Below are 19,290 nucleotides of genomic sequence, written 5' to 3'. Positions count from 1 at the left end.
AGTCGTCTGTTGAACGGTTCCATCTACAATTCGTACTTTTTTCAGAAATTTTGGAATGAATGAAAAAATTGTTTTTTTCATCCAAATCGTTAATAAAGGAACCATGACGCAGTAAAAATTTCGATGCAAACGAGATGGTTGGCGTTTACGGTTGACTTTCTCCAGTTATTCTAATTAAAAAATAAGGGCCACTAATTTTTACATTTTTTACGTCCTTTCGGCAGTAGTAAATAATATTGTCCTTTAACACGTTGACGGACAAAACGTATTAAGACGTCTAATTTCCATTGATGTAATGTGACACAACGTATATAGAGGTCATTTTTAAAGTAACGAGTCCAGATTTAGCCATACGGCTCACACTCCCTCTAAGGGGAAAATTGACTCATCCCAGATACCTACGGTATCAAAAGGATTGAGCTCTGGTGGGACTCTTTCCGTGTTATCGAGCCCTAGGTGACTTGGTATGCAGGTGTATCTCCCAAAAATTTTCGTACACATCTGGCCGTTGCGAGTAGTACAGCTTTCTGCAGGGTCTTGTAAAGATGTTCATTTAGACCCAGCCTTTTTATGCTTTCGAGGAGGTTCTTCGGAATGACTCCAGTAGTAGACATAACAATAGGTATCGTCTGGGTACTTTGCATTCTCCATTGCCTTCGTATTTGAATTTCTAGATCTCTGTACTTGGCGATCTTTTCAGTGAATTTACTACGTAGATTATTGTTGTTAGGTATCGCCACATCAATTAGTGTTGTTTGTCTTGTTAATTTATTAACTAGTACGAGATCTGGTCTATTATGCGCCACTGTTTGGTCTGTGAGCACAGTGCGGTCCCAGTATAGCTTGTAGTTGCCATCCTCAAGCATACTCTCAGGGACGTATTGATAATACGGGAGATGGTCCGTTTGGAGAAGTCCCAGCTTGATAGCTATCTCTTGATGAAGGATTTTTCCCACTGCGTCATGCCGTTCCTTGTATTCAGTTGCAGCAAATGCCTGGCAGCCCCCTGTAAGATGTTGGATGGTTTCTTGGGCTTGACATCCATATCGGCATCTGTCGTTTTGAACCTGAGGGTCTTTGATGATATATTTCAGGTAGTTTCTGGTTGGTATAACCTGATCCTGAATGGCCAGTAATGAACCCTCCGTTTCAGGGAACATCTTTCCTGATGTCAACCAGTAGTTCGACGCTATATTGTCGACATAATCTTGGCTGACCTCATTGGGATGTCGCCCGTGCAAAGGTTTACCCATCCAGGCGCGCACTTTTTCGTCCTTAGTAAGGTGGTTTATGCGCAGTTCTGCTTCCCTCAGTTTGATCGGTGTTGTGTCATCTACTGCGCAGATAGCGCGATGTAGAGTAGATGTCTCAGCCTGCATCTGAAAATAAGTTCTTAAATTAGCAATTTGTTTATCTAATTGCTCACCTATATCCATAAGTCCTCTTCCTCCTAAATACCGGGGTAATGTCGTTCGTTCTACTGCACTTTTAGGGTGGTGTTTTTGTGCCTTTGTGAGGTGTGTTCGTACTTTTCGCTGAAGATTTTCTATATCCGTTTTTGTCCACTTAACAATACCAAATGAATAGCTAAGCGCGGAGCAAGCGTAGGTGTTTAGTGCCTTAAACAAATTTTTACTGTTAAGCTGTGAACGAAGCAGCTGTTTTACCCTTCTTATAAACTCAGTAGTTATCTCAGTTTTCATTTGCTTATGGTCAATTTTCCGCGCCTGCTTTACTCCAAGATATTTGTACATATCGTTGTCGCCCATGGCCTCGATGTTCTGGCCATTTTGCATATCGAATCCACCGGGTTGTACCTTTCCTCTGACTATATTCAAAACACGGCACTTGTCTAGACCGAACTGCATACTAATATCATTAGAAAATGTTTCTACAGTTTTTAACATCTCTTCTAGGTGTTCTCGAGTGGAAGCCATTAATTTCAAATCATCCATATACAACAGATGATTGAGCTTCGCTACCACAGTATTATTGCTTTTAATGTTAAAACCTGAGTCAGTGGAGTTTAATAGCTGGGAAAGGGGGTTCAAAGCTAAACAGAACCACAATGGACTCAACGAGTCTCCTTGAAATAGGCCCCGGTTGATTGCGATATTTTCGGTTTCGATATTGTTTTCACCAGGTATTTGGAGGTGAACTTTAGTCCTCCAATCTCTCATTATATACCTTAAAAAGGTCACTATGTTATCATCTACTTTGTATATTTTCAATATATCTATTAGACATTCATGCGGTACTGAATCAAAGGCCTTTTTATAGTCAATAAAAGCAGTAAAAAGGTTCCTTTTTTTAGTGAATGCCTGGTTAGAAATGACTGAGTCGATGATAAGCTGTTCTTTGCAACCCATGGAACCCTTAGCGCATCCTTTCTGTTGAGGCTCTATGATATTGTTTAGAGCACAGTGTTGGTAGATACGCCGGGTTACACAGGATGTGACCAATTTATACAAAGTTGGAAGACAAGTAATTGGGCGGTACTTGGATGGATCTTGGGTGTTATTTTGATCCTTGGGTATTAAATAAGTAGTTCCCTGAGTTAGAAATGATGGTAATTCCTGCGGATTAGAAATAACATGATTAATTAATGTTGATAAGCACTCATGAATACTCCAAAACTTTTTAAGCCAGAAGTTCTGAACTCCGTCTGGTCCAGGAGATTTCCAGTTATGAAGCTCTTTGATGACATTTGAGACTTCTTCAGTCGTGAATGGTTCGTAGTTAGCAGTGACGTAGTGGTGACAGTTGTGCGTCGTATCTTCTATCCAGCCAGCATTGTTGTTAAAAGCAGCTGGTGTGGAAAGTTGATTTCCCCAAAACTCATGAATTTCTTCTTGGCTTGGGTAAGACTTGTCGACACTTTCTACGGTGGAATTGAGTTTTCGGTAGAACGCCTTCTCAGAGTTCTCAAAAAGTGCATTGTCACATTTTCGGCTGTTACTAACTTTATACCTTCTTAATCGTCCTGAATAGACGGAGAGTTTTTGTTTTAATGTATCCAAACACTGTTGGGCTGTGTTATTTTCTGGATCGTATCTTGAGTGTCTTGCAGTGCTCCGCATTATTTCTTCAGCTCTTTTAATGACTTTTCTACTTGTAACACCTCTTATATATTCTGTAACTTGACCAATATCCCTACGCAGTAATTCAATTTTTCCGAGAAGTCTTTTTTCCCAGGGTGCAATTCTGTTACCAGTCCTTCCGTTATTAGTACCCCGTCGTGTTCTGATCTTAACGCCCATTACATTGGCAATTGCTGTAGCTGCACAGTAGATTAGCATATGCAGATACTCCAATGTGTGGGCTTCTACGACATAATTGGGTAGGACTTCAGTATTCACAATTTGTAACAGGGCACCTAGTTTCTTACAAGAGTTTATTCGTGGTAGCGGTGGTCTGCTAAGTGGATTTGTTCCATTAAACTCTTGTACGGCACGAGCCATTTCGTTCTCTAGACTATCGCGCAACTCGTTGTTTTCCTGCTGTATATTGTCAGGTTGAGTTTCTGGTATGGGAATCTCAGGAATCTGCTCATCAAGGATTTCATTAGGGACTTGATCTAAAACTAGCTCTTGGTTATTAATCTCCCGTTCGACTTCGCTTTTGATCGTATTGCGTCTAGTCTCTGGGATAAGGTTGTTTCTTACGATTACCCGGTATTGATCTGATACTCTTTGCTCCGATACTTGAATATCTGGGTACTCCCTGCAAAATTCGGCATACAGCTATTGTCTGTAGCCGATCGTTTCTTGACCGAGGTTTGTCACCTTATAATAGAAGCGCAAAATGCTTTCGTTAATGGACACAGTCCATTTCATGCGCTGCCTCGGTCGTCCCGCTTGAGTGAGCGCCGGCTGATGTTCCGGCGCAGCACCTTCAGCGAGTGGAGCTCTTGCTGTTGTTTGGCTCGCTTGTGGTTGTTGTTCTTGTTGTTGGGCTGTAGCTGTTTGTGTGACAGGGGCCCGCCTCCTCAACACCCTGCCACCGACGTCCCGCATGCTGTCACGTCCAGCGTCGGCTCCAGACGTGCCCTGGCGATCCCCAGGCAGCGGCCCTAAACATAAACTATTAGTCTCCATTCTCATGGGTGTGCATTTTATACCTACTGCCAGGTGTCAGTTTTTGTTCCACGGCAAGTATTCCTGCTACTCTCTGGGTATTGGCGCTACGAATACCCAGAAAGCATCCCCCATTCGCAGGGGGCCGCGCCTGATAGAAGAACTGACATAAAACTCCCACAGGAAAGTAACGAGTTATCCTCTGTCAGATTTAGCCATACGGCTCACACTCCCTCTGAGGGGAAAATTGACTCATCCCAGATACCTACGGTATCAAAAGGATTGAGCTCTGGTGGGACTCTTTCCGTGTTATCGAGCCCTAGGTGACTTGGAATGCAGGTGTATCTCCCAAAAATTTTCTTACACTTCTGGCCGTCGCAAGTAGTACAGCTTTCTGCATGGTCTTATAAATATGTTCATTGAGACCCAGCTTTTTTATGCTTTCGAGGAGGGTCTTCGGAATGACTCCAGTAGTAGACATAACAATAGGTATCGTCTGGGTACTTTGCATTCTCCATTGTCTCCGTATTTGAATTTCCAGATCTCTATACTTGGCGATCTTTTCAGTAAATTTACTACGTAGATTATTGTTGTTAGGTATCGCCACATCAATTAGTGTTGTTTGTCTTGTTAATTTATTGACTAGTACGAGATCTGGTCTATTATGTGCCACTGTTTGGTCTGTGAGCACACTGCGGTCCCAGTATAGCTTGTAGTTGCCATCCTCAAGCATACTCTCAGGAACGTATTGATAATATGGGAGATGGTCCGTTTGGAGAAGTCCCAGTTTGTTAGCTATCTCTTGATGAAGGATTTTTCCCACTGCGTCATGCCGTTCCTTGTATTCAGTTGCAGCAAATGCCTGGCAGCCCCCTGTAATATGTTGGATGGTTTCTTGGGCTTGACATCCATATCGGCATCTGTCGTTTTGAACCTGAGGGTCTTTGACGATATATTTCAGGTAATTTCTGGTTGGTATAACCTGATCCTGAATGGCCAGTAATGAACCCTCCGTTTCAGGGAACATCTTTCCTGATGTCAACCAATAGTTCGACGCTATATTGTCGACATAGTCTTGGCTAACTTCATTGGGATGTCGCCCGTGCAGAGGTTTACCCATCCAGGTGCGCAGTTTTTCGTCCTTAGTAAGGTGGTTTATGCGCATTTCTGGTTCCCTCAGTTTGATCGGTGTTGTGTCATCTACTGCGCAAATTGCGCGGTGTAGAGTAGATGTCTCAGCCTGCATCTGAAAATAAGTTCTTAAATTAGCAATCTGTTTATCTAATTGCTCACCTATATCCATAAGTCCTCTTCCTCCTAAGTACCGGGGTAATGTCGTTCGTTCTACTGCACTTTTAGGGTGGTGTTTTTGTGCCTTTGTGAGGTGTGTTCGTACTTTTCGCTGAAGATGTTCTATATCCGTTTTTGTCCACTTAACAATACCAAATGAATAGCTAAGCGCGGAACAAGCGTAGGTGTTCAGTGCCTTAAACAAATTTTTACTGTTAAGCTGTGAACGAAGCAGCTGTTTTACCCTTCTTATAAACTCAGTAGTTATCTCAGTTTTCATTTGCTTATGGTCAATTTTCCGCGCCTGCTTTACTCCAAGATATTTGTACATATCGTTATCGCCCATGGCCTCGATGTTCTGGCCATTTTGCATATCGAATCCACCGGGCTGTACCTTTCCTTTGACTATATTCAAAACACGGCACTTGTCTAGACCGAACTGCATACTAATATCATTAGAGAATGTTTCTACAGTTTTTAGCATCTCTTCTAGGTGTTCTCGAGTGGAAGCCATTAATTTCAAATCATCCATATACAACAGATGATTGAGCTTCGCTATTACAGTATTATTGCTTTTAATGCTAAAACCTGAGTCTGTGGAGTTTAATAGCTGGGAAAGGGGGTTCAAAGCTAAACAGAACCACAGTGGACTCAACGAGTCTCCTTGAAACAGGCCCCGGTTGATTGCGATATTTTCGGTTTCAATATTGTTTTCACCAGGTATTTGGAGGTGAATTTTAGTCTTCCAATCTCTCATTATATGCCTTAAAAAGGTCACTATGTTATCATCGACCTTGTATATATTCAAAATATCTATAACGAGTTATTATTATTATTATTATCCAGATTTAGCCATACGGCTCACACTCCCTCTAAGGGGAAAATTGACTCATCCCAGATACCTACGGTATCAAAAGGATTGAGCTCTGGTGGGACTCTTTCCGTGTTATCGAGCCCTAGGTGACTTGGTATGCAGGTGTATCTCCCAAAAATTTCCGTACACATCTGGCTGTTGCGAGTAGTACTGCTTTCTGCATGGTCTTATAAAGATGTTCATTCAGACCCAGCTTTTTTATGCTTTCGAGGAGGGTCTTCGGAATGACTCCAGTAGTAGACATGATAATCGGTATCGTCTGGGTACTTTGCATTCTCCATTGCCTTCGTATTTGAATTTCTAGATCTCTGTACTTGGCGATCTTTTCAGTGAATTTACTACGTAGATTATTGTTGTTAGGTATCGCCACATCAATTAGTGTTGTTTGTTTTGTTAATTTATTAACTAGTACGAGATCTGGTCTATTGTGTGCCACTGTTTGGTCTGTGAGCACAGTGCGGTCCCAGTATAGCTTGTAGTTGCCATCCTCAAGCATACTCTCAGGGACGTATTGATAATACGGGAGATGGTCCGTTTGGAGGAGTCCCAGCTTGATAGCTATCTCTTGATGAAGGATTTTTCCCACTGCGTCATGCCGTTCCTTGTATTCAGTTGCAGCAAATGCCTGGCAGCCCCCTGTAAGATGTTGGATGGTTTCTTGGGCTTGACATCCATATCGGCATCTGTCGTTTTGAACCTGAGGGTCTTTGATGATATATTTCAGGTAATTTCTCGTTGGTATAACCTGATCTTGAATGGCCAGTAATGAACCTTCCGTTTCAGGGAACATCTTTCCTGATGTTATTATTATTATTATTATTATTATTATTATACAATAATATCGAGCCAAAGCAAAGCTTATATGGCTCAAAATACAAAATAATTGTAGGTCTTAAACTAAATAACATAAAACAAAATAAAAATTAAATCAAAATAAATATTCAAAAGAACTGGATTTTACAAAAGTTCTTACAATAGCAAATTAAAAAAAGGTACAAAAATTAGAAAGTATACATATAAAGATTACAATTTTTTTTCATAAAGTGAAAAACATAAAATGTATCCATACAATTTATAACAACTATAATCACAAAAAATTGTTAACGTTACACATATAAAGTTACAATATCCAGTTATTTCTCATCAAACCTGTTTTTGAAATTATTTAAGCTAATAGACCCTACGATGTCATCACTTAAACTGTTCCAATTATCAAAAACTCGATTAACCAAAAAGTTTTGTCTTACAGTGGTTTTAGATCTTACAGAGAAAAAGATTCCTTTTTCAATTTAGAGTGATGACCTCGCAGTCTAGCATCTTGGCTGATATTAAAAAATTTGATGTTCCCCAAAATTCCCCCCTCAGAACTCTATAAGTAGATATTAATTCACCTCTTTCTCTTCTATGAATCAATGGAGGCAACTTAAGCTTTCTTAATCGAGTTTCATAGCTTAATCTTTCATAATTAAGCGGTGGCTTAGTAGCACTTCGTTGTACTCCTTCTAATAAATTAATATCTCTTTGTAAATGAGGTGACCAAACAGATACTGCAAATGTATCCTTTGAGGGATATCCCCAGGTGAGGACATAACTTTTATAGAGTTTCAAAAACAAGTCCGGAGACATTCTGGGAAAAGCTTTTAATATGAGGTATAAAGCAGAGTTAGCTTTACCGACTACTTTTGCTGTTTGAGTAGACCAACTTAACGTTTGGCTGACCGTCACGCAGAAATCATTCTTCCAAACTTTCTCTACCGATTTCAGAGGAACTCCATCCAAAAAATATGTTATATATGGATTATTATATCCACATTGAACGACACAACACTTACGCGTATTTATTGGAATAACCCATTGCATACTCCATTCTGATAGCTAGTTAAGGTCACTCTGAAAAATATTAACAATATCGGGACAGTAATATAACTTTAAATCGTCGGCATATGAAACCGATTTTGACTGCCATCCGCACGTTAAATCAGATACGTACAGCAAAAACAGAATCGGACCTAATATTGATCCCTAAGAGACACCACTGGCTACCGCACGTGGAACACTGCAGTCATTTTCCACTTTGACCGAAAAAGTTCTTTCAGAAAGGAAGTTTTCTAACCACAATAACAACTCACCACGTACGCCGTAATGTTCTAGCTTCAGCATTAATCTTTTTATGGGTACCTTATCAAATGCACGGGAAAAATCTATATAAATAATTTCAATCGGTTCATATCGGTCCAAAGATAAAGTCCATTCATTAAGAGAGTGAAGGAGGTTGCTGAGATGAAGCTGGTATTGAATTAGTATGCAAAGATTTGGTCAATATAGCTGCCATTGGAGCCGCTAAACTATTCGCACAATTATGATATAACAATGGTGAAATATTTTCCGATCCAGGAGTTGTGATAAAAAATGTCACATTATATCTACAGATGCATACTAAATGTGACACGATGTCCATGGTCGTCGTCCACATGTTTACAAAAAATGTTAAAAAAACTCAACTGAAATAATTCAACAATTTCCCTAATCTACTTTGCAAAATACAAATAGTCAAGGAAATGAAGCATCTTGGCTCGCAATTTTTTCGTCCAGTATGGATTTACTTGAAATTTTCACAGAAAGTAGGGAATAGTCCAAGGATCATTTTCTATATCATGCCGCTGTACGCTAAAACCTTGGGGTGGTTGCCACCCCATCTCGGGTTGGAAATTTTTTATTACATTTTAACCATGTAAATCGATATAAAAGATGTTTCTAAGAAAAAATGTTTTTTAAGTTTTCTTCGTAAAACTAATATTTTTCGAGATATTCACGCTTGAAAGTAACAGTTTTTAGTCGAAAAAATCAACTTATTTAGAGGGTTTTTTGAGAATACCTCGAAAAATATGAATTTAATCAAGAAAACTGCAGATAACAAAATTGTATCTTTTAGTAACACAAACTAAATTGTTTTTCTATAATATCTTTAAGACCAATAAAAACCGAGATACGGCATGTTAAAAGTTAGTTTTTGTCGTCAGATGCATAATTTAAAATATTCAAAGCCAAATAACGAGAAAACTTTGCATTTTTCGAGGAAAACTTAAATTAACTTTTTTCAACTATACAATCAAACCTTTCAAATAATAATAATAAAAAATCTAGCATGAAAATAGAGCGACTTATGATCAAAAAAAGTGTCGGTACCTGCTTTTTTCTACGAAAAAATCAGTGAAAATAACCCTCTAGCTACCCTCCTGATTAAAAATAGGTCTTCACCTTTCTATAATTCCTTGTATATTTTTATTGTCAATACACCCGAGAAGTTTGATTTAAAAGGCCTAATTTTAGAAAAAATTGGTGTTTAAAGAAAAATTATTGATTTTTGCAATTTCGCATTTTTCACCTTTTACTTCAAAATATCTCCGAAAATACTGGAGATATTAAAAAACGATTAACTACGAAATTGTAGCTTTTTTATTAGCTAAAATTATGTTGTGCATAGATTTTCATTATAGTAAAAAGTTAGCGAGATATAGCTGTTTAAAACCTCTATTTACGAGCAAACACCCCCATATTCGAGCCCTTTAAACTCACCCCAATTAAAAACTAAGGGATCTAACGAAATTTAATTTACACAGTCTTATAGATCTTTAAAAATCCTACAAAATTATTTTTTAAAAAACTTTTTATCGCTAAAAATGAAGGAGCTAGGTTTATAAAACGAATTTTTTTTTCGAAATATTCAAATAGTCCGCCAGAACCAGAACTGGTTCGTATACTGGAAGATGACTTAAAAAATATTTGAATTTGTACTTCTACATATTTGTAAATTCATATTTTTTTTAAATAAATGTTTTTGTAATTCTTTAATTCTACTTTTTTTTCTGTATAGATCTATTAAATTATCTACATATAAAAATTGTAATGTTCTTATGTTCATTAAGGGTGTTCATTATGTTCATCTAATGTTCATTAAGTGTGGTTTTTAAGGGTTGAAATATTATGATATTATATCCTAAAGCATAAAAGAATCATTATTTTTAGCCAATCAAAACCAAATTTTACCCATATTAAAGTTAACAATGTTTTTATATAATTTTTGAAAATACGGGGTAGTTTATACCCCTAAAAATAATCGACGCCCTTGAGCATGTTACAGAATATGGAGTACAGGGTGAGATGATCCTAATCCCAAATTATTATGTAAATCGATACAAGCCGAGATTATTCTTTTAGGATAAGTAATATTTTATATATAGCTCTAACAAGGGTGGTTTTAAGGGTTGAAATATTATAGTATATCTTAAAGCATAAAACAATCATTATGTAACTATGTAATAAGAATCAAATGTTAACAATATTAAAGTTTAAAATGTTATTTTATAATTTTTTACAAGTAGTTTTTTTAGGGGTAGTTTTCACCCTTAAAAAACCAAAAGCTGACAACGGCTCAATATAGAAAATGAACTAGAGGGTGAAATGAGCATAATCCCTAATTTTTGTACAAATCGATGCTGGAAGAAAAAATTGCGAAATTTTGCCATTTTTTCAGTTTCATTTCCTTGACTAAAAATAGTGTCACAACACTTGCTTATACATTTGACGCACTGTCCGTCAACGTGTTAAAGATAAAACTGATTTTAACACTTACCCATAGCTTGATGTGGAGCGTTTCCAGACTTCCATAATACTCTAATGATCTGAAGGTATGCAATTGACATGAATATTAATGGTATCATGTAAAAGAACACCATTTTAATGATCATGAAAATGGTATCCGTTTCTGGAGACCACTCTGGAAGACACTGCGTGAAATATACGTGATCAGCCATATACGGTGCTGCAGTCAAATAAATTGGTTCCGGAATTTCTGAAAAAGAAAATAAAGTTAAACTTTTATATCAAAATTCGCTGTAAAACGAAATCAAGAGACGTATTATATTTCAATTCGTTTCGTTCAGAGAGCGCTATAGACACCCTTATACTAGTTTCATTCTTATTATAAATCATCAGAGATTGTATATATGGATTCCTCTGAATAAACTAAAATAAACCAAACCTTCTAGTTCGTCCTGTCACCAGGGGGGATACAACGGCCTCCTTTATTCGGATGGACTTAACTAAGTTTTGTTTATGTATTTTGACCCGTAGAACACGAATTTTTTGGGTAACAGTTGATCCGGATGTCGTCAAGGTTGTTATAAACAAAGAACTTGAGGAATCACATAACAGCGATTTTTCGCACAACAAAACGTTTTTTGTATTTTTTGGGTCATTCTAAGCAAAAAATGTTTGTACAAGTTTTTTGTAGGATGCATAGTTTTCGACATAAACGCGGTTGAACTTTCAAAAAATCGAAAAATTGCAATTTTTGAGCCCGAATAACTTTTGATTAAAAAATAAAATAGCAATTCTGCTTAGCGCATTTGAAAGTTTAAGTCAAATTCTATCGACATTGATCATTTTCATTGATAAAAATTATTTTTTTTTCAATCCGGTAGGATGCAGATGTAGAGTAACATTTTTTGATGTTGTTTTATGTGCTATTAGATTGAAAACTTAGTCTTTTGCTAGCAGTTGCCGCTAGGGTGTCTCGTTGGTTGCAATCCGTCACTGCACGCCGGGGTTTGTCCCGGTTGGATCAGAAAGAGCCGCATTTGTGCTTCCTGATGAGAGACTAATACGTTTCGAAACCGGTAGAGCTTCTTGCTGCACTCTCTGATTGAACTAGAATGATACGGCTGTATTTTCGTGTTGCAACGAAATTGAGAATGGTTTATTCATTTTTGATTAATTTTTTTATTGTTAAACAAAGCTATAAGCAAATAGTGCTAGAATGATGTTTTCAATGCATTTCTCATTTAAAATCGAACGAGTAGGCGCGCATACAGACAATTTCTACGAAGATTACGTACATTAAAACGCATGCATTGGGCACGGGAAACACTATGTGTTTATAGCTTTGTTTAACAATAAAAAAACTAAATTTTAGCAATGTAAATGACCAAAACCGATAGAATTTGACTTGAACTTTCCAATGCAGTAAGCAGAATTGCTATTTTATTTTTTTAGTCCAAAGTTATTCGGGTTCAAAAATTGCAATTTTTCGATTTTTTGAAAGTTCAACCGCGTTTATCTCGAAAACTATGCATCCTACGAAAAAACTTGTAAGACCATTTTTTGCTGAGGATCACCCAAAAAACACAAAAAAATGTTTTGTTTTGCGAAAAATCGCTGTTATGTAATTCCTCAAGTTCTTTGTTTATAACAATCTTATGGATATCCGGATCAACTGTTACCTAAAAAATTCGTGTTCTACGGGTCAAAATACATAAAAAAAAACTTGGTTAAGTCCATCTGGCTTAAGGAGGCCGTTGTACCCGACCCTTGCGACAGGATGAAGTACTAAATCACGACAAAATAACTCGATATAAGTACATTATACAGGCTGTAGCGACATCTGCCCAAAACAACTCGAAGTTTTATTTCCGGAAAAATACAGATCATCCCAAGCCCTTTTTTCAGTTCGTCATAGATAATCGAATTCTCTCTACACCATCACAGTTGAAAGTGACAGAAAAAACGTACCTCTGTGATTATTATACATTGACCTTAGAAAATCATGTATTCCTTGACTAATATTTGCACATTAGGAACGACTTATAGTTCTAAATGTATAATTGGTTGGCGGTTATACAATACTCTAAATAGATAAGCAATCAATGATGCGAATAAAGATAATTTGACATAAAAGTAATCGATCGTGACAATATTTTTACAATATCATATGGTAAAATGCCAATTGTAATTTCTAGGTTAGTATTTTTCAGCGACGTAAATATATAGTTATTTATGAACTAGTTTGTGAAGTATGCTTTTTGCGAACGCACGCGATGTTTAGAGCACGAGCGACAGCGGCGCGAGTGCTATACATCGCGTCCTATTATTATGTCATTGGTATAATAAAACTATTATGTCATTGGTATATTAAAACATTGTATAGTGAAAGAGTTTATACATATTTTTTATTTTTACATTAAAATATTTTAAATATTAATATTCTGGCAAATATTTGTATAATATTGATGTTTATATAAATATAAATATTCTGAGAACCTTCAGATTTAACTAAAATGTCATGTAATTATTTGCGACATTCTTAAAATCCTATATTACGCCAGTAGGCTATTGATTCTGTATTTTAGAAAGGAACTACAACGTTAACTGGGTTTTATTGTTGGATGGACCTCTAAATATGAAAAACCCGTGGAGTGCTACCATTTACAAGGGTGCGTTTTTGAGAAACAGGTGAATTAGTCCCACAGTCACAGGGAGATTAGGGTGAGTTCTATGCACTTATGGTACAAACACGTCTACAGGAAAATTGTCCCAGGTTAAATTTATTCTCGAAACATCACATTTTAAAGTCAAAAATATTATTTCTTACAAACACATATTCAAAAGAAAAGCAAGAAAAAACATGAAACCTATGACCCGTAAAAGCTAGAACTGGTTGTCTACACTCGAGGGGAATGTCTAAAAATTCTTAGCTAAAGTATTATACCGTTAAATAAATTTGCTTTTTCTAGAAACGTGTTAAAAATGCAATAATACAGTTTAAATTAAATTTTAAAAAACCTTTTATACCACCTTTTCAAATTGCGCAAGTTGTACTATTAATATTAATGTTATTTATTTATTAAGCCCAACAGGCCTTGTAGGCCTAGGGCTAAAATGTTTACATTTCTGATTACATAAATAATATAGTAAATAACTTAATATAACTTACATAACTTATAAATTTTATTTAAATACACTTCAGTCTTTTTATACACTCCTTCACAACCTCTCTCCATCTCCTTCTGTCCAATGCTAGTTCTTTCCATCTCTCAATGTTACTTTTCTTCAAGTCTTCATATACACTGTCCTTCCATCTTTTCCTTGGCCTGCCTTTCCTCCTCTTTTGTATTGGTCTTCGTGAAAGTACCATTTTTGGCATTCGTTTACTTCCCATTCTCTCTATGTGCCCCAAGTATCGTATTCTCTGTGCTTTGATCGTCGTCGTAATCGTTGGCTCTTGATATAGTTCTTCCAATTCTTTATTGGTTCTTCTTCTCCACTGACCTTCTATTTTCACACCTCCATATATTGCTCTTTGCATTTTTCTCTCCCATCTTTCTAACAGGTCTGTTTCTGACTTTTTGAGCACCCATGTTTCGCTTGCGTATGTTACTGTAGGTCTGATAACAGTCTTATAAATTCTTATTTTTGTTTTTCTTGATACGTATTTGGATTTCAATAATGTGCGCAATGCTCCATATTTTTTATTTTCTTTAGCTATTCTTGCCTTTATCTCCCCTTCTTCATGACCATTTTCATCTATTTTGGCTCCCAGGTAAATAATTTCTTTGGCTCTTTTAAACGAGTATGTTTTTTCTCCATCTATTTGTACTATGATGTTATTCTCTTTTTCTTTTTGGATCTCCCCCATTATCATATACTTTGTCTTTTCTTCATTTATTTTAAGTCCGAATTTTTTGGCTTCTGTTATTATGTTTTTCATTAACTTTTGTAGTTCTTTTTTGCCTGTTGCTAATAGCGTCAGATCATCTGCAAATGCTATGCATTGGTGGCCGTTTTTAAATATCGTTTCTTGCATATTTATTCTGCTTTTCCTGATTATTCCTTCCAATGTTAGATTGAATGCCATTGTTGATAGTGGGTCTCCTTGTCGTAATCCTTCCTTGGTTTCAAACTTTTTGGATGTATACCCTTTCCAAGCTATTTCGTTTGTTGTGTTTTCCATCGTCCTCTTTATCATCCTGATAATTTTACTTGGTATCCCCAATTTTTTCATCAGTTCGTACATCTGCTGTCTATTTACTGTGTCGTAAGCCTGCTTAAAGTCTATGAACAAAGCATATAGTACTGTTTTATGTTCGTAACAGGTAGTCTGTATTTCTTTTAAGGCAAATATTTGGTCAGTCGTTGATCTGTTGTTTCTAAAACCTGCCTGGTATTCCCCCAGTATTTTTTCCGAATAATGACTTAGCCTTTTACTTATACTTTGTGCCAAGATTTTGTAAACTATTTCTAATAGTGCGATGCCTCTGTAGTTTTCGCATAGCATTCTATCACCTTTTTTATGTATAGGGCATATTCTTGCTATGGTCCACTCTTCTGGCATTTTTTCTACTTCCCATATTCTTTTTATCAGATCATATATCTTTCTGTAGTCTTTTCCCTCCTGATTTTATCATTTCGGCCGATATTTCTGTTATTCCTGGGCTTTTGTTATTTTTCAAGCTCTTTATTTCGTTCTTTATTTCTTGTTCTGTGGGTATTTCTATTGCTATCTGATCATCTTCAATTTCATGGTTTGTTTCCTTTTGTACTTCGCTCTTATTTAGCAGTTCTGTGAAATAGTTTTGCCAGTTTTCCATTATTTTTTCAGGCTCATTTAGCAACATCCCTTTATCATCTCTCATATATGGGTTGTTTTTTTGATATCCTCTTTCCATTTTTTTTGCTTCCTGGTAGAATGATCTTATTTCTTTTTTTTGAAATTTTTCTTCTATTTCTTTCAGTTTGTTCTCGTTGTATTTTCTCTTTTTCTTCTACATTTTCTTTTCATGATTTTTCTCAATTCTCTGTATTCTTCTCTAGTGCTTTCTTCGTCATTTGTGAGATTTTTGAGTCTTACTTTTCTTATTGCTTCTGCTATTTCTTGACATTCTTCATCATACCAATCTTTTGTTTTGTGTTTTCTTTTGGTTTTCGCTAGGATTGCTTTACTTGTGTCCAAGATTGCTTCTTTGATATTTTGCCATTGTTTGTCTGGGCTTGACGTTTCTTGTTCCCTGATTAGTCTGTTGGTTATTCCCTGTTCATACTTCTTCTGTGTGTTGTTATCTTTTAGTAGTCCTATGTTAAATTGTTTTCCAATTTTTTCTGTTGTTTTATTGTTTCGCTTTATGTTATGCTCGATTTTATATTCTGCTCTCACCAGGTAGTGGTCAGAGTTACAGTCCGCTCCTCTCATGCTCTTTACATTTATTACATTGTTTGCATGCTTCTTCTCTATTAAAATATGGTCTATCTGATTTACTGTCTTCTTATCAGGGGAAATCCACGTTCCTTTATATATATCTTTTCGGCGTAATTGTGTGCTTCGTATCACCATTTGCCTTTCTGTTGCAAAGCCTATTATTCTTTGGCCATTATCGTTCGACACCTCATGCTTACTATATTTCCCTATTATGTGTTCGTATATATTCTCTCTTCCTACTTTGGCGTTGCAGTCTCCCATTATTATTTTGATGTCAAACCCTGGTAATTTATCATATTCTCTTTCCAATTGCTCGTAGAATTCATCTTTTTCTTCTTCTGTGGCATCTTCAATCGGTGCGTGTACATTTATTATACTTATGTTTCGTTTGTCCCCTTTTAATCTTATTGTGCATAGTCTATCTGATATTGGTTGGAATGCCATTACTCTTTCCTTCCATTTTCGCTGTATTATAAAACCTGTTCCTAAACTTCTGGTTTCTCCCCCGCTTTTGAAAAATACCACGTCTTCTATTTCTACTATTTCTGTTTCCAATTGTTTTGTCTCTTGTAAAGCTATTATTTCTACATTATATCTTTTAATTTCTCTAATTAATTCTTAGAGTTTTCCTGTTTCGTATGTGCCTCTTACATTCCATGTACCCAAGTTGACTTTAGTATTCTTTTTGTTATCTTTACTTATTGCCTTGTCCATTGCCTGCGTCGTTTCCTTCTTATTTATCCCTGTTGCAAACTGTATCTTGTCATTTTTCGGCTTTTCTTTTTTATTGTTGTCTTGATTTGTTTTATTTCCATAGTTCGTGATCCTATTCTTTGCATTTTTCGTCGTCATTTGTTTCCTTTCATTGCTATTGCTTAGTTTTTTGCTTTGGTCTCTACCACCAACGTTTGGTTCATTCCATCCCAGCGCCATATTTCATGATCGGCATATATTTTCTTATACCCTACTTTCACTTTTCTCCCTTCCTTTCTTAGTTCTTGCGCTTTTTGTCTGACATGTTTCTGTACAATTCTGTCGTTCTTTGATAGGTCATCGTTGATATAAACTAGACCTTCTTCTCGATTTCTCAATTTGGTTTTGTTTCGCATGATTTTTCTTTTATCTTCTTCCTTTTCAAGCTCAACCAGACAAACTTTTTCTCCTAACTTCAGAGCCTTCTCTATTTGTACATCTACTTTTAATTCTGTCTGCATAAAATTTTTCATTGCATGTTTTAGGATATCTGGCCCATTTGTATCTATGTTCAATCCCTGTATAATTATATTTTTCCGCCTTTTTTGATTTTCTAAACTTTCAAGCCGTTCTTTTATTTGATAAACTGCCTGTTTTAGTTTCGTGTTTTCTTCTCTTAATGTTACATTCTCCTGGCGTAGCTCTCTTATTTCATCTCTATATTCTTTCTGCTCTCTACGCATCTCGCTAAGTTCTCTTGATTGTTCCTCGATTTTTAGACTTACTCCTGCCATCATTTCCATAATTTTTTGTATATTCTCCTCCATTTTCTCCTTTCTGTAGGAGGGAGATCTGCTTATTTTTCGACTTTTGTTAAAAGCCCGTTCCAATTCTTCCTCTTTTCTCTTCTTGTCGTTTTCGTCTGTCGTGGTACCGTCACTTTCTGTTCGAAATAATAGCTCTTCGTATTTTTTATCTTCTCTGCTCATTACAACTGGTTCGTTTTACTGCGATAAAGGTCTCGTTCGGACTATCTCCGCGGAAACTTAACCTTTCTCAGTGTAGCGTCTTACTTTTTTTCTTTTTTTTTTTTGATAAAATTATATTGAGCAGTATATACTATTTCGCTCCTCCCTACTTACAGGACTTCCCTCTCGACTTGGCAACACCGCGTTCCAATCAAACAAGAATCCACTTCGAATATCGTAATATCGATGACGTTTTATTTGTTTATGTGTTACGCTTACCTTTGATTTTTGCCAATTTGGAGCACAATTTCAATATTTAGTTTATTATTTTTCGTTCAGCGCGAAGATTACTCACTTAACTTCACACTTTAGCGTTTGCTGTAATTGATTTACTCTGCATTTCGCGAAAAACGGGTTTAATGCAGGAGCAAAATACAATTAATATTTACACATTCAGCGCAACCCGTATAATATTAATGTTAATAAATGAAATATAAATATTTTGACGTTTCACAATTTGAAAATTCACTTTTAACTGCAGTGCCTTAAAATATTTAAAGCACTAGTGCCTTAAAGTAGCATTTTTAACGCTCCTATGGAGTGCTAAAATAGTAATTTATGAAACAGTTCGTGAAGTATGCTTTTTGCGAACGCACCCGATTTTTAGAGCACGAGCGACAACGGAGCGGGTGCTATACACCGCGTAAGTTCGCAAAAAGTTCTTCACGCACAGTTTCATACAATATTTTATCTACGATAAACAAATAAAAAACTGTAACTCTTCGTCACTGGAATTCATTTCTATTCTACAATTTTTAGAACTTTGAAATTTAAAAATCCTAACGACTTTCAAAGCACAAAACTGTCAAAAATTTTGGTAAGTCATTGCTCATATTGCCATCACCATGACAACGCTAAAGTTATGGATATTTGATTATATGAAAGTGTGTCAAAAAACCCATTGAAAGTGTGCGAAAAAGTAAATCCCATTTAAAATACATTGTTACTTCACGCACACTTTAAACCCTTCACGCACTGCTATCTATAATGACCGTTTTCATAAACTAGAAACTTATTCATAATATGACATAGAGTAGATAAATTGCATTTTTAACACGGTTGTAGAAAAAATAAATAAATGGTGCTTTTTCTAAATAAACAGTTTTTATATAATATCTTATATAAATATCTAATATATTATCATATTTCAGTACTCAGTCAGTATTTATGATTTTAATCAATTTTTAACAACCTAAATTACTGTATGAATAATATTATAGATCTATTATCTTATCTCAAAATTTGGTTTATCTCGAAACAAGTTAAAACTTTGATTTTCGTAAAAGAATGCACGAACAA

General features: G+C 36.0%; 1 protein-coding gene across 1 annotated transcript in view; it reads right to left on the bottom strand.

Annotated features, from left to right (window-relative positions):
- Positions 1 to 19,290, bottom strand: part of LOC114331900 (orexin/Hypocretin receptor type 1-like) — a 1,700,655-nt gene that overhangs the window by 573,014 nt on the left and 1,108,351 nt on the right. The window contains exon 7 of the mRNA XM_050658583.1: positions 10,874 to 11,092. Within this exon, the coding sequence (XP_050514540.1) occupies positions 10,874 to 11,092 (219 nt within the window). The remainder of the gene's footprint in view (positions 1 to 10,873; positions 11,093 to 19,290) is intronic.

The sequence above is a fragment of the Diabrotica virgifera genome, chromosome 8, assembly GCF_917563875.1.
Source record: "Diabrotica virgifera virgifera chromosome 8, PGI_DIABVI_V3a".
Lineage (NCBI taxonomy): Eukaryota > Metazoa > Arthropoda > Insecta > Coleoptera > Chrysomelidae > Diabrotica > Diabrotica virgifera.
Note: the sequence above shows the minus strand (reverse complement) of the source record. Positions and strands in the feature narration are given on the sequence as shown.